Here is a 16,104-nt window from a genome sequence, read left to right as displayed (position 1 = left end):
AGTCATTGGAAACTTAAGAGGGCCACACTATGCATGAAGCTTTTGTTCAAGAGCGCCAATAGTATGAGATTGACTGAAGTTACAACTTACCTCTGGTCTTTACATAAATCTGTGATGAAACACAGATCTGAGGGCAGGTTTGGCAACACTGTCTGTTTACTTTTCTGGAATCAGTGGAAAACTTGAGGTTGAACAAACAGATCTGTGAACTTGTACTATGAGCATCAAGGCCTTGTTGTTGTAAATATTCAACCTTAGCCACCTATATGTTGGATTCAGGAAGCTTATCTGCAGAATATTGCATGCAGGAGTAGTTTTATAGTAGCTACACATCATGACCCATAAACTACAAATCTGAACTTGTTTGGAAACATTCTAGTGAGCGGTTGGCCATAAAAGCAAAGGACCTGGACCTGTCCTGCCTTTATGATCCTTAATTTATGCCATTAATTACATGGACTTTATCTGCAGCAGCATTATTATTGGCTTTATACCAAAATGTAACACTCTAAACACATGACAACAAGTAAAGACCATATGACAAACATATGGTCTTTACTTTCATTTTTGAAAAATTATTCCTGCTATTGTGCAAATTTCCCCTGTATAGTGAGATCACAGAAAAAAAAGTATTAATTTGCAGTTTAAACCTTCAAAGACCAGGTCAAAACAATAAAGCCTTTATTGACGGTGTACTCCCCCTTAATGCTTTTGCAGGTCAATGGCAATTTTTTTGTCTTGACCTGATAAGAAATCCAACAAATGTACCCGGTGTGTGGCATAAATGACAGTCTACCTGTTTTCTATGTAGCAGCAGTGCCTTAAAAAAAGATGTGAAACCACAGTTGTTCACCTGTTACAACATGCAACTTATTTTAAATTGCCTAGCAATGTGTGCATGCATGTGACTCCCTCCCGTTGAAACCTGTGCTTAGAAACAGCCCAAGACTAACCTCCGACAACAAACTGGAAAAGGAAAAGTGTGTTTCAGTGATAAGTTGGTGATCTAAAATCTATAAGATTCAAAAACAAAGTATTTTATGTTATTTAACTGAATTATGTTAATTTCAACCCAGTATGAGAGTCTCTACTGCTGTTTTGCATCCGTCCATGATTGGTTCGTCCACAGCTCCACTCCAGTCCAACGGACAGCGGAAACAGACGTACATGGAGTGGAGCTTCGTAAAGCAAATTTTAAAAACAAAAGAGTTAAATGAAAGAGTTGCACAGTTAAAGTAAAGGGCCTTAAATTCATTCGGGAAGAGAAAAAACTGAAAAAAAGTCAACAAAACAGTAAGAATTACAGATACAACCCAATAACAAATGAAGTAAAGGTGTCAAACTCCACTTCAATTGAATCCCAACGTTGTGTGGCGGCCATTTTAACATATTTTACAAAGCTAGCTTAGGCTAATGGAGGTGTCTGGATTACTCTTTGCTGCATCAAATGAAAAATGAAAGGTTGTTTGTTTTGTTTGGATACTCTGGAGCTTTAGAGACATCCATTAATTGCGAATGCTCAATAAAGAACCTTAAACACCCACTTATAACGCAAGAAAGCAACATTTTAAAAGACTTTATAAGTTGAAAAGCAACAAAATAGTGAACCAAATCCAAAAACCCTGAGTATAAATGTGTCTCTTTTTTGTCTTTCTTAATCCTTAAATGTATCCCCATATATACTGGGACTCTTTGACAGTCTTGACCTCTAAATTTGGGCCTGCTTTAAGGTTAAAGTCTAGTTTTTGAATGAGGTTGTAGTAAAATAGACCTGGGTCACTTTTACAGATTACCCTTTTAAACCTGAGCCAGGATTGACTGAGTTTCTCCAATTCTGGTGTCACACAAACAGCAAACGAAACAGATTTAAAGACTAAAACTCCTGCTTTATCGCAAAAAGAGTCAGTTAAACCCTTACACCATTTGTTGGAACTTTTATTTCTGTCATTTACTAAACTTTCCCGCTGTGAGGCCCTTAAAAAGTGGACAGAAGTGATTTAAAATCTAGTAGGAGCCATTTGTTTTCCATATCTGTTGTTTCTGGCTGAGATAAGCAGCAGATAATCACTTCAGTTGCAACAAAAAGTACCTTTGTTTTTGTTCTGGTCGCACTGAAATCAATAAAACGGTCTTATTTTAAAAGAAACCGTCTGTCATCAGCAGAAGATAAAAATACTTGATGAGCTGATATCACAGGATGACATCATGGTCAAATAAACACTTTGGAATTTGGATCAATGACAGAAAATCTCCAGTGAACCAAGAAAAACTCCAAAAATATGACACACTTCCATATTCAGAGTGGAAACTGTGTGAAAATATGAGATGTCCAGGCTGCAGATGTGAATAAATTAACTCCAAGTTAGAGGAAACCTGAAGAATCTGGTGCATAAATGTGATGAATGTCGATATTTGACCTCGTTACTAACATGTCTGTACAGGATGCATGAATCTGTCAGATTTAAGTGGCTAAATCTCTGAAATTTGAGGCTGTTTGAACAACAATATCTCAGGAACTATTAAAGATAAAACCCTGAAATGTTCACTGTTATTTCCCAGCATATAATTGATTTATATTCTGTAATATTGGGCAAGTGGCTCAAATTATCTCTGATTCTGGGTGAGTTGAAATATGCAAAAATCGAAGCCATCGTGAAAAGTCTCAAGTCTGAGCTCATATTAAGAAAAAATTGATAATCCAAAAGTCAACTAATGATATTTTTTAACCAAATGTAGCTGCAGGTCACAATAATACAAAACTAAACATATAGAATGGTTTTAATATAAAATATTTAGTCAAAAAAAAACTTTTTTCATTGAAATTTTTTTAACTGATTGAGCAAGTTGTACCATAAAAACATAAATATTGGTAGCTAATCTGATCAAAGTAGAGCAGAGATCTTTGCTAATAAAACTAAGTGTATATATAACTGTTTACCTCTTGCCTCTTTTACATTTGTTGGAATTCCTAATATGGTTTGTTTGTACATCCGATTTTCTTATTTATTGTTAATTTAGCTTGTTATCAGTGCACCGTCCATGCCCTCATGTATGATGACAATAAAACTATTCTATTCTATTCTATTCTATTCTATTCTATTCTATTCTATTCTATTCTATTCTATTCTGACAAAACAATTTCTTTTAACAACTTTGATTTGAAAGAGACCTGTCATGTACTTTTGTGTCATGTTTATGTCTCTGTATTTCCATTCTACTGGTACTAAAGCTCCTTTATAAATATACTTGATTGATGTATTGATAAATTCTGCCATGTTCAGCTGAAATCATGGGATGGGATTTCCAGTTTTCTGGTGATTTAAAAGATGCCCACTAGGTGGCGTCAGTGAATTTAGCTGGTAAGAAGGCAGCAGCAGTTGACCTCCATGTTCCAGCCGGAGAACCACGAATGAATAAATAAATAAAGGTTGCTGGTTCAAATCCCTGGATGGAGCCAAAGCTTTATGTTAAGAATAGAAACTGGAGGTTTTATGACCTATTACTGTTAGATAGAAACCGATTAAGGTGAACAAACCTAAAATAATCTTCTATTTTCTCAGCTTTCCTCAACATCTATCTTTTCCTTGTAAATAGTAGATAAATATAGTTTCTTATGTAATGCCTCATGTCCCAGCTACATAAAGAATATATGTCTCTCCAGTTCATCGTTCAGTGTTCGTGTCAGCGACTGTACACAAGTTCAGCACATGTTAATAGAAAATCCATTGACATGTGAGGTGTTTAACTCGTGACAGGTTTTATAGGAGAGTGTGACCCTCGTGTTGCTCTTTGTTAGCACCTTTCTAACTTCAACCTGAGTCATCCATGCAGGAAACCGAAGCAGCCTGTCGGCAGCCCAAAAGGAAATCCTGGCTAATCTCATGTCTGTATCATATTGAAACAAGAATCTAAGTGCAGTCAAAGTTACTCCACACAGTCGATGCACATTTGGATTAAAAAAGTAATTCTAATAAATATTATATCAACCTAATGACATATTGTGTGCATGAAAAATCATGAATGTGTTTTTTTTTTTTTTTTTGCTGATTTGATGTGAAACATTTATTAAATCTTTATTTAGTATTTTATTTTTACCAAGCAGGACATTACATGCAATTGCTAAAGAAAAAACAAAGAAAGGTTTACAAATGAAAACAACCAATTAATAAAAAGGCAGCATTTTTAATGTTAAAAGTAATTATTTTTATTTATTTATTTAATAAACTGATATTTTTTAAATAAGAAATAATTTATTGTCAATTTGTAATTTTTAAAAATATCTTACACACACCACTCAAATGCATTTAAAAAACAACTTTTTAAAAAGATTTCTAAAATAAAAAACCGACTATAATAAAACATTTGAATAAATAATTTGTCAAATAAAATTTAAAAAATGCAGAACAGAAATTAATGATTGATGCCAAATAATGCATGAAAAAATACTCAAATAGGGAAAAAATAGCAATTAAAACAATTGTTTACTGTTTATTTTGAAAATATATTACAGTTATTTTGTGAACAATCTTGTACTTTATTAAAGCTAAAACTGAGCAATGAAAATCATCACATATTACAGAAGCTGAGACAATGGTTTTATTGTCTGTAATAATAATAATAATAATGACAATAATAATAATAAAAATAATATAATAATAAGAGTAGCAGAAGAAACAGTTTTGAGGAGTATGTTGATTATATTTTCTAACATTACAAATGTTAATATGTATATTAAATATTAAAAGGTATATTCAACTATAAAATGATCCACAACAAGAAAAATAGATTATTAAAATATTTATTTTTCTTATAAAATATGGTTTGCTGGTTTGTCTTCCCATACAACTTATTCTACTGATTTTTCTGTATTTCATTAATTTATCAAAATTTATTTATGTAGATGGAGTACTACATACGATTAATTTCATTTTATCAGATAAAATAAAATACTGTTTTATATGGGATAAAAATCAGCCAATAGGAGGAGAGTGCGGCGCCTTACGTCAGACGTAAGGGGCGTGTCAGCGGCGCGTCCTCTTCTCAGTAGTAGCAGAGTTGACTGTAGCGGCGGAGCTCCGTGAAAGTGTCTCCCCGGTTCACAGACGGTGCAAGCGGACGAGGGGGCGGACCGACCGAACGACCGACCGACAGAGCAAGCGGCGAGGGGAAACTTGACAGAAAACACTGGCAGACTCTCCCGCTGACCTCCGCGGCACCGAGAGATTCGCCGAAAACACCAAACAAACTGACAAGCTAGCAGCTCCGGCGGCGGAGGCGCGCCCGGACAAGCGTTCGCAGGAGAAAGGTGAGCAGGAGGCGCGCTCCGGCGAACGGGGACGACAGGAGACGAGTGGACCGGCCACAGGTAGGACGGACCGGCCACAGGTAGGACGTACCGGCCACAGGTAGCCGAGCGGCGGCACAAGGGAGCCGGCAGGCGGGTCATGCGGATTTCTCCGGTAGCTGATCGGAGCGCCGCGTCGCAGCAGTAAAACGGCGAAGAAGAAGAAAGAAGCAGAAAGAAGCAGAAAGCAGAAGAAGAACCAGCAGCCCGAGTCGGTGCCGCTCCGTCCCGCAGGAGAGCAGCATGTCCCGGAGGAAGCAGAGCAAGCCCCGGCAGATCAAGCGTGAGTTCAACCACTCCATGGTTCTGTGTTGGTGTGAATGTAGGGAGCAGGAGCACGCTGCGCTGCTGTGCGCCGCGTCTGTTCGCTTTATAACAACCAGGAGAGGCTCTAAAACCACCTGGAAACGATGGTTGTCTGGTTTTATCTGGAATGTGTGTCAGAGTCAACCTAAAATGAGCATTGATGCTGCGTTTTTTTTGGTGTGTTGGTGTGAATGTGCCAAACGCGCATGGCATGGTGTGTGCGCCGCGTCTGTTCGCTTTAGGATAAGCAGTCAGAAACCCACCTAGACTCTCTAGTAGTGTCATTTTTAAAGTGAATTTATTTCAAAATCAGCCCAAATGTAGCATTAAAAGTGTTTCATTCGTGTGTTGGTGTGACTGTGCCAAACGCGCACTCCATGATCCACACGCCGCGTCTGTTCGCTTTAGTAGTAAGCAGCTACAAACCCATCTGAACTTACTTATATTCAGTTTTTGTAGTGAATGCATGTCAAAATCAACACAAATTGGTGATGAATAGTGTTTTATTCGTGTGTTGTTGTGATTGTGCCAAATGCGCACCGCCTGCTTTGTGCGCCGCGTTTGTTCGCTTTAGTAGTAAGCAGCTAGAAACATACCTGAACTAGTTTATATTCTGATTTTTATAGTAAATTTATGTCCAAATCAGCCCAAATTGGACATTAGTAGTGTTTTATTCGTCTGTTGTTGTGATTGTGCCAAATGCGCACCGCTTTCTTCGCGCGCCGCGTCTGTTCGCCTGAATAGTAAGCAGCTATAAACACATCTTTACCTACTTATATTCTGATTGTATGGTGAATATGTGTCAAAAACAACGCAAATGGAAGATTCATGGTGTGTTTTTGTTGTGCTGGTGCGACTGTGCCAAACGCGCACCGCCTACTTTGCGCGCCGCGTCTGTTCGCTCCACTAAGTCGCCTCCAAACCCACCTGGATCCGCTGATTTTCCAGGTAAATCTAAAACCACAACCCACCTGCAGACTGGGGGTTTAACTGAGGTCAAGTTCCGTTTCTTGTTTGTTTTCTCCCCCACTTTTTTCCCATTATTAAGACACTAAAAGCGCCACTTTGGCTGCGTCTGATTTGAATGAAATAATAGAAAAAAGTTTGCATTTATTCCTGCCTCCTGTGCTGAATGTTGTGTTTTTTTTTGTCCATCGGCAGCTCGACGCGTCGCCGCCGCCGCTTCCTGTTTAATTCTGTTGTGGAAACGTCAGTGTTCTCTGAAAAAAGCCGATGTGAGCAGAGATAAGGCAGCGATCCGATGTGAGCGCAGATAAAGATTAAAATTGGATCTTTTTTATTTGTTTTCTGTCTGAGGCAGCAGAGCCAGGGCCGCCGCCGCCGCCGCTGCTTTCCACCCTCCCCACCCCCTGGCTTTTCACTTCTCTTTCCCAGAGATGGGGCGTCAGATAGGCCGCATGGCTGATCTCTGCTGCCGATAGCTGCTTACAATTGGATCTTTTTTCATCTATCCTTTTAACTCAATAATGCATCTCGGGGGCCGCTTGAAAGGCCTTTTCTTCTTGGTCTGGCGCTCGGCTGGTCTCCGTGCTTGACGAGCTCTTCCTGTTTATAAAACGTGCGGAGGTTTTATCGGCGCTAACTGATGTTGAAAGTCGATAGAAAAGCTTATTAATGATGCCGTGATTAACCTCTGCTGTGGAGGAGCAGTAATGAAATCACGCAGCGGAGTGTCTGGAAACATGACATCAGGCTTGTTTGGTGTCAGCGTGTCCTCAGAAAGCTGCAACATGTGGAAGTTTAGACTTACATAAAGCACCAAGGACGCCTCTGATAACCAAATAACCCGATTCTGGAGGCAGCAGGTGGATTCAGACAGGAGTGAGAGGGGAAAAAATACACTTTTCTCACAGTCAGAGTGAGCAGAAAGTGACAGGGGTGCTGCTTTCATTGCAAAAGCTTGGAGTCACCCAGACAAAATCATGTTTTAAATGAAACGTCACACTTTTATCAGTGTGCTAACATAATTACACAAGGGTTTTCTAATCATCAGTTAGCCTTTAGCTAACACAATGTAGCATTAGAACACAGGAGTGATGGTTGCTGGAAATGTTCTTCTGTGTAGATATTCCATCCAGTTAGAATACTCATTCACCACATTAATGTCTACGCTGATTTATGATTAATTTAATTTTGTCTTCATTGACATCTATCAAAAATGAGGACATTTCTAAGTGACCCCAAACTTTTGAACAGTAGTGTATAATATTAATCTTCTTAAAAAAGGTCAGAACACACCAGAGCTGCAATCATTAATCATTTATTTGCTAATTAATAAATTGATCGCCCTCTATCTGGATAATATTTTCCTTCCTCATCTGTATCAGTACACTTGTAGACAAAACAAGATGTTTGTCATCTTTCTTTTTTCATCGTTTACTCATATTTTCAGACCAGACGACCAATGTGTTGATCAAGAAATGTAAACGATCAATGATGGAACTGCAGTGACTTTTTTTATCGGTTTTCTTCTAAAAATACCCCAACACACTGGAGCTACAAAGATTAACTGATTAGTTGTCGACTGTTAAAGGAACCTCCAGCTGTTCTGATGATCGATTAATCTGTTTGAGTGACTTTTTTGCAGGAACACCTAATTGATTAATCGAGAAAATACAGTAAAAGTGATCATCAGTTGCAACTACAGTCGGCTTTTTCCATTATTGATGATTCATTTTGCTTTCAAAAAGGCCCAAACATACCAGAGCTGCAACAATTAATTGATTAGCTGCCAGTTGTTGTGATAATCAGTCAGTCTGTTTGAGTCTAAATTCTCTTTTTGCAGCTTCTTAAGTATAAGATAATATGTACTTTTTTTGGTCTTTTTATACACTCTGCTGTCTGTAAAGTGTATTTTAAATATTATAGTTATTGATAATAAAGATATTAATTAGCTACAGTCCTAAAATATGCAAAAATCGTCTGTTATATCTCTTTAAATGTCTTTTTTTGTCTCCTGATCCCAAAGAAATTCATTTTACTATCACATGTAACTAAGAAAAACAGCAAATATTTGACATTTAGGCCTCAAAAATAAGGAAAACAAATGCTCAACCATCAAAACAGTTGCCGATTGATGAAAAAAATAAGCGATTAATTGACATATTGTTTGAGCTCTGGTGCACAGAGGCCTTATTAAACACAGGAATTTCATTTTGTTGCTTCATAAACTCATGAAATTAGCATTAAGTGACTTTATTACTGATTAATTAAGTAATCGAGTGATGGAACGATAGTCTGCGACTGTTTTGATCAGTTTTCAAGCAGATATGATGGAAAAAAGCCAAATATTTCCAGATTTTTTGAAGCTTTTCTTCGTCCAACATCCATGTGATCTGAATGAGGCTAAAAGGGAACAAGGTGAAAACTGTTGAGATGCTAGTTAGCCGTTAGCTCGGCAGCTGCTGGGCTTAAATAATGGATCTGTGAAGCTAACGTTAGCATCAGCGGCTAACCTGTCAGCACAGTCAGAGATGACTCGGTTTATTTCTATTTTTATGTTCCTACCATGACTTCAGCGTTTCTTTATCTCCAGTCATCTCTGGCTGAGGTTCTGTCTGTTCGATAGAACAGGACGATTAATCAAAGCCAGATAACTGAGACCAGAGATCGACTGATATGTTGTTTTTAAGCATCAGCGCTGATTATTAGTAATCAAGGAGACTGATAACTGACGCAGATATTTGCAGTAAAAACACAAATCTTAGTGTGGACATTGAGAAAAACACAAACTTTATTTGTGTATTTATTTTTTTGTATATGTTTAGTTAAAAAAAGAACTTGTCTGGCTCAACTTTTAATAGAGATAAAGTGGATATCGTGCTCTGTTCTGTTGTGCAGTGATGCTCTTTACATTACATAAAGGAGTGTTAGGTTAGAAAGGTTATTTTGCTTGATTGTTGACTGTCGTTGGACTGTTTTTGAGTAATTTTGAACAATTCCTGACTCATTTTTTTGGACATTCTTTGTACTTTGGACCAGTTTTGAGTCATTTTGGGACGCGTTTCAAATAGTTTCTTACTGAAAGTCAAAGCTACTGGATGAATAAAATAAATGCAGTGTGGCTCAGAAACAGTGAACAGAGGAGCAAGTTGTTGGAAGTATTTTAACATTTGTGGACACTTGGATAAATAATGTGCATGCTGATTCCAGGTTTTTAGTGATTTTTTTTTTGTAAAATAATCAAATGTATTCAACTTTTTTATGATGTAGGACTTTCTACCTGCTCAGGAGACACTTTGGAGTAATTTTCTGTTTCCATAGAGGTACAGGACTTTACTTTGCAGTGAAAAATGAGCCCACAGTGAGTAAAAATGTGAAACAGAAAAACAGAGTTCAAAAGTATGTCTAAGCACAGAAAATTGAAAATTTTTAAAATGTTTTTTAAAAAAAGTTACAGATTTTCCCTGTTTGTGTTAAAGGAAAAAAAAATATGTATATGAAGTCTTAAAAGATTGTAAATATTTTTTCAAAACTTTCCTAATTAAAATGACAGAAAAGAAGTTTTATTTACACATTAAATGTATAAAACCAGGCCAAAACTATAAATAATATTTATTACAAATCTTAATTCGTTCTTTTATGATGTCTGACAGTGCAATTAAATTGTTTTTACTCTTTATATTCGCAAAAATACATTACAACTATTTGCAGTTTAAAAAATATATTTATATATCTATATAAATTAAAGAATAAATGTTATTTACTATTTTAAAATCCTGAATATATATATATATATATTACATATAAGTAGTTAAAAAATTGTTTAGCCTTTTAAAATTCTGAACATAAATATTATATATAAGTAGCTAAAAATTATTTAGTATTTTAAAATTCTGAATATAAATATTATATATAAATAGTTTAAAAATTATTTACTATTTTAAAATCCTGAATTTATTTTATTTATATGTAATTCCAAAAATGATTTAATGTTTTAAAATCTTGAATAAATTTTATGTATATTTAATTAGAAAAATTAATTACCATTTTAAAATCCTGAATATATTTTAATTATATGTAATTAGAAAAATAAATTACCATTTTAAAATCATGCATTTCTATGTACATATGCAGGATTTTAAAATGGTAAATAATTTTTAATCTACAGGTTTCCCTGTTTAGTTAAATTAAAAATAATATCTAGTAAAATCTCAGGAAAAAAATATTGAATTCCATAAAAAAAATTGACCGTAAAATTACACCAAATTACGGAATGAAAAATGTGACGGGAGCAGATAAACCTCCCAGACTCTGGCTGTATTTTAACTGTAGAGTGTTTTTAGAGCCCCGGTCGGCTCTGGACTCGGTGATTCCATCTTTCCTGATCGTTCCTCTCTGTCAGGGATCTCTCTGGGTGACGTTTCCTGGTGCTGGTCGTCTGTGCAGTTTGTCACTTCCTGTTTTCTGCTATCTGTTTCCATGGAGAGGCTGTGAACTCCCGGCGGTGCAGCCGGCAGCGAGGCCTGGAGACGTAGTCCAGACCCCGAGGCTGATAAACCGGGCCTGGACTCGGCGTTACGAGGGGGGCCCGTACATGCGAGGGCCTCTGGGGGCCGCCGTTATCAGCCCCCCGGTCCACCGTTCTCCCCCCCGTGCACCGGGCTCCGGCTCCGGTCGAAGCCGGCCGGGCTCTCAGCCCCGTGACTCTCCTGTGATTCGGCAGACATTTTGATAGGAAGGAGTGAGCGGCGATAAGGAGTTTGTGGAGCAGATGTGGGGACTGCTGCTGCCATCGCTACGACTAACACCACTACCGAGTCCACCGGGTCCTGATAGAACAAATTCCAGCCGGGTCACACTGGTTTTAGTCTCAGTAACCCACTTATACACTGTACAAAAGGATTCTGGTAAAACATTGAAAATCAGCCAGAATAAATCCTCAAAAAGTGGTGGAATAATATAATATTTAGCCTGAGCTGCAACTCCAGTGACGTTTTCCATTATCGATTAATCATTTTGTTTCCAGCTGTTCTTTTAATTGCTCACTCTGCACACTCTGCTGTCTATAAAGTTTATTTTAGATATTCTAGGTACTGATGATAAAAAGAACAATTAATTAGTGCCGTCGTATAATATAAAAATCTAAATAGTTTTTCCCTATTTTACGACGGCACTAATAATTGTTCTTTAAAAAGTTTATTTTAAGTATTCTCGGTAATTGTTTTTATTATCAATACCCAGAATATGTTAATATTATTATATATTATTTTACAGATATTTACTGTTGTTTATTTTTCTAAAAGAATAAAATATAAATAAAAAACTGTAAATATCTGTAAAATTATATATTTTTTTGACTGATTTAAATATAGCGAGAAAGTAAAATTTTAGTCTATCTTGTGTAAAAAAAAACAAAAAAACAGTTTTTTTTTAATGTTCTCAGTTTGTACACTCTGCTGACTGTAAAGTTTTTGATAATAATAAGAACAATTATTTAGTACGATCCTAAAATACAGAAAAAATGTCTGTTAAAAACGGACATTTTTCTGTATTGTAGGACCGCACTAATTAATTATTTTATATTATAAAATTAAATAAAAAAACTGTAAATGTCTGTAAAACAATCACTGGATATAGTGACACATCACTGGATATTAAAAAAATAATAAAATAAAACGGATTTTAAAAATGAGAAAACTTGCTCGAATAAATACTTAAAAAATAGTGGAATATTGTAATTGTTCAATTTGTGCACTCTAATTAATTGTTCTTTTACACTCTAAAATTGTAAAAAAAAAAAAAAACAAACTCGAAAGTATCTGTGAAATAATATTTTTTGGCTGGTGTAAGTATAGCAAAACAAATAAAATACAGGCAGTAAAAATACAGATTTTTTTAAGTCAACATGTAAATGAACTACATCTCTATGTACCATCTGTAAATTAGGAAAACTCTGCCAAATATTATTTTTTTGTCAATTTCAAACCTTAAAACAAACATTTTCTTTTAAATAATCCCAACTATTTCTAAAATAATTATATTTTCTGCTGATTTAAATACAATAAAATATTGTAATTTTATATATTTTTTTAATTAACGAAAAGCCTAGAATTAACATGTTTAACATTTCTCCACATGAAAACTCTCTGAATTTTTATTTGTTGACTGCTGGTCACAGCTGAGTCATTGTTAGCTTCACGGTTGCACCAAGAAACGCCAAATTTTTAACTTTTTTGCACAATCTGGTTTGAGCAACCGGTTTATTTTTGGTGAATTTTTAAATCTCTTCTATAACGTCACAGGTGATTAATTCAAGCTCCATCTGCAAGTTGAAAATCCAATAATCGGTTTTGATTCTGGCCGATTAATAGTGTCATTTTTTGTGATTTTTGTTGGAATATATTTATTTTTTAGAAGGTAAAACGGCTGTTAGACTTGCTGGTGGTTGAATAAAGTAATGAAATGTTAGTTTTACAGTGGGCTTCATGAGTCAGATTCTAATCGGTTTGAACTATTGACGTGTTATTTTTAGCTTATCTGAGTAACTGAGTGATGATAAAGTGGAGTCTGAAGGTGTGTTGTGCAATTCTGGTGAAATTCTAATCATCAAGGAAATATCACAGTTTTAATCTTCGAGGGGATCACAGATGATTAGTTCTGAAAGTTTAATAATTCCAGTAACACTTAATAAATAGATAAATGGGGTCATTTTTTGTGATTTTACTGAATTTTATTTATTTTTTAGGAAGGTAAAACGGCAGTTAGACTTGCTGGTGGTTGAATAAATTAAAAAAATGTTAGTTTTACAGTGTATTTGAGGCTACGCTAGTCAGATTTAATCAATTTGAAGTATTGACCTGCTATTTTTAGCTTATCTGAGGTGTTTTACAATTCTAGAGAAAACTGGTGTCATTTTTTTTACATTTTGATAAATTATATTTATCTTAAAGAAGGTGAAACACCTTTCAGACTTGCTGGCGATTGAATAAATGAATGAAATGTTAGTTTAACGGTGCATTTGGGGCTACATGAGTCAGACTTTTATCAACGTGAACTATTGACGTGCTAATTTTAGCTTATCTGAGTGATAGCGTTGAGATAAAGTGAAGTCTGAAGGTGTGTTTTGCAATTCAGGAGAAAACGGGTGTCATTTTTATGTCATTTTGTTCAATTATGTTCATTTTTAATAAGGTAAACTTCCTGTTAGACTTGCTGATGGTTGAATAAATAACAAAATGTTAGTTTTACAGTGTATTTGGATCTATATGAGTTGGATTTTAATCAATTTGAAGTACTGACGTGCTAGTTTTAGCTTATCTGAGTGATGATTTGAGGTGTGTTTTGCAATTCTGACAAAAAATGTCATTTTGTTGAATTATATTTAATTTTTAGAAGATAAAGCATCTTTCTGACTTGCTGGTGGTTGAATAAATGAATAAAATGTTAGTTTTACAGTGTATTTGAGGCTACGTGAGTCAGATTTTTATCAATTTGAACTATTGATGTGCTCTTTTAGCGTTTCTGAGTGACGGTGTGAGGCTTTTTTTGCAATTCTGGAGAAACTTAGTGTCATTTTTTGGGGATTCTGTTGAAACAAAACACCTTCAAACTTGCCGATGGTTGAATAAATGAACAGGATGTTAGTTTTACAGTGTTTTTGGGGCTACGTGAGTCAGATTTTAATCGATCTGAACTACTGATGTGCTCCTTTTAGCTTATCTGAGTGATGGTGTGAGGTGTGTTTTGCAATTCTCGCAAAAAAACAAAAAAAAAAAACAAAGTAGATACAGAAAGTTGGCACCGAAAGTCGATGTTTTTGATCAGAAAGTTCCTGGTTTTCGACTGCTCTCATTCAGGAAAAGTTTTTTGTGCAGCGGCAGCAGCTTTTGTGTCGCGTCGTATCGTCTTTTTTCCCCTCTGACTCTCTGACCTGAAACCAAAACTCCGACCAGAGAGGCAACAATTGAACAGCGGAGCGCCAGCATTAAGACAACACCACGTCGGATATCTTCTCCTTCTTGATATTTTTTCCAACAACAATGGATTAAGTCCGGGGCTTTCTGGAGGCCTGTGGTACGAAGGAGGAGGAGGAGGAGAAGGGGTTGTTTGGTGTAGCAGATAGATATTTGTCTGTGTCTCTTTGTGCGTCATCCTCCCCAACGGTTGGTGATCTTTCAGCCTGATAAAGCTGCTCTCCTTGATGGGCCGATAAGAGGCAGGCAGGCAGGCAGGCAGGCGGCCCACTGAGGCTGGATCCCTGGGCTTATATTTTGGCGGTTGAGATGGGAGACGCGATAAAACTTGGCGGCGATCGCTGCCGCTGATAAGGCAGAAAGAAGAGGAGAAAAAAAGGGGGGAGATGGAAGGAGAGATGGAGGACGGAGGGCTGGTCGCTGTAATTACATCTGCACATTTCCCCAGCATTTCTTCTTCTCGTGGCGGTTTTGTTGTGGTTGTTGTTGTTGTTGTTGCTGTTGTGGCGGCCGGATAATTAAAAGAAGAAGAGAAAAAGGAAGAGAGCGGCGATAAGACGGAGGTAGATAGAGCAGGGGGGAAAAAGTGTGCTGAATGCATAGCTGCTGGATGGATGTGTTGTGGGGTGTTTTTAATGGCAGCTCCCCCGCCCCTCGCTGCTCAGATGTTCAGGGCCGATAAGGAAGGCCTGCTGATCGGAGATGGATAACGCCCTGCAGATCCACACCGCTGATTTGGTGTGTGCCTCAGAGTGTGTGTTTTTGTTCTCTCCCTGCGTGTGTGTGTGTGTTGTATGACATCAGAGCTGGAGCTCAGAGGTCAGCATGAATAATAACGTCGCCTCCCACGGCTGAAAGCAAACCAGGACGCCTGCAGAGCCCAGACAAGGAAATCACCACGCTGACCTCCTCCTCCTCCTTTTCTTCTGCTTCTTCCCCTTTCTTTTTTCTTTTACATTTCTGACATAAAACGGTGATACTTATTTAACCCTCTGAGCACTTTCTGGGTGTTTTTTTTTTCTTCACTGCGAATTAAAGTGCTGCTCGAGGGGGAGAGAACTCAGGAATTGTTTAAAAAAAAAATGGGGAAAAAAACGTCACCTCAAGGTGTGAAAACTCTGAATTTTTGTTATGTCACCGTTAGCTGGAGCTGAGTCATTATTAGCTTCACATTTGCCTCATACAATGCAGAATTTTTTATTTTTTCCAGAATCTAATTAGAGCTATTTGTTCGTTTTTGGCAAATTATTACACAGACAAGGAAATCATCATGCTGACTTTGTTTTTTTTCTGCTTCCTCAATTTCTTTTGATATTTCTGCTGGAACTTTTTTTTTAACCCTCTGAGCACTTTGTACGTGCTTTTTCTTCACTACAAATTAAACTAAAATCCTGCTAGAGGGGGCGAAAACTCAGGGTTATTCATGGGAAAAAAACTGGAATTGACGTGTCGATTATCTCAACTGTCTGAATATTTGTGATGTCACCGCTGTTCACTGATGAGTCACTCTTGGCTTCG

At 36.7% G+C, this 16,104-nt stretch overlaps 1 protein-coding gene across 1 annotated transcript in view; it reads left to right on the top strand.

Annotated features, from left to right (window-relative positions):
* The first annotated feature begins 5,054 nt into the window (after positions 1 to 5,054).
* zfpm1 (zinc finger protein, FOG family member 1) overlaps positions 5,055 to 16,104 on the top strand; it is a 174,760-nt gene continuing 163,710 nt past the window's right edge. The window contains exon 1 of the mRNA XM_051952037.1: positions 5,055 to 5,627. Coding sequence (XP_051807997.1) covers positions 5,588 to 5,627 — 40 coding nt within the window. The 5' untranslated portion in view covers positions 5,055 to 5,587. The remainder of the gene's footprint in view (positions 5,628 to 16,104) is intronic.

Source organism: Acanthochromis polyacanthus, chromosome 8 (genome assembly GCF_021347895.1).
Source record: "Acanthochromis polyacanthus isolate Apoly-LR-REF ecotype Palm Island chromosome 8, KAUST_Apoly_ChrSc, whole genome shotgun sequence".
Taxonomy (NCBI): domain Eukaryota; kingdom Metazoa; phylum Chordata; class Actinopteri; family Pomacentridae; genus Acanthochromis; species Acanthochromis polyacanthus.
Note: the sequence above shows the minus strand (reverse complement) of the source record. Positions and strands in the feature narration are given on the sequence as shown.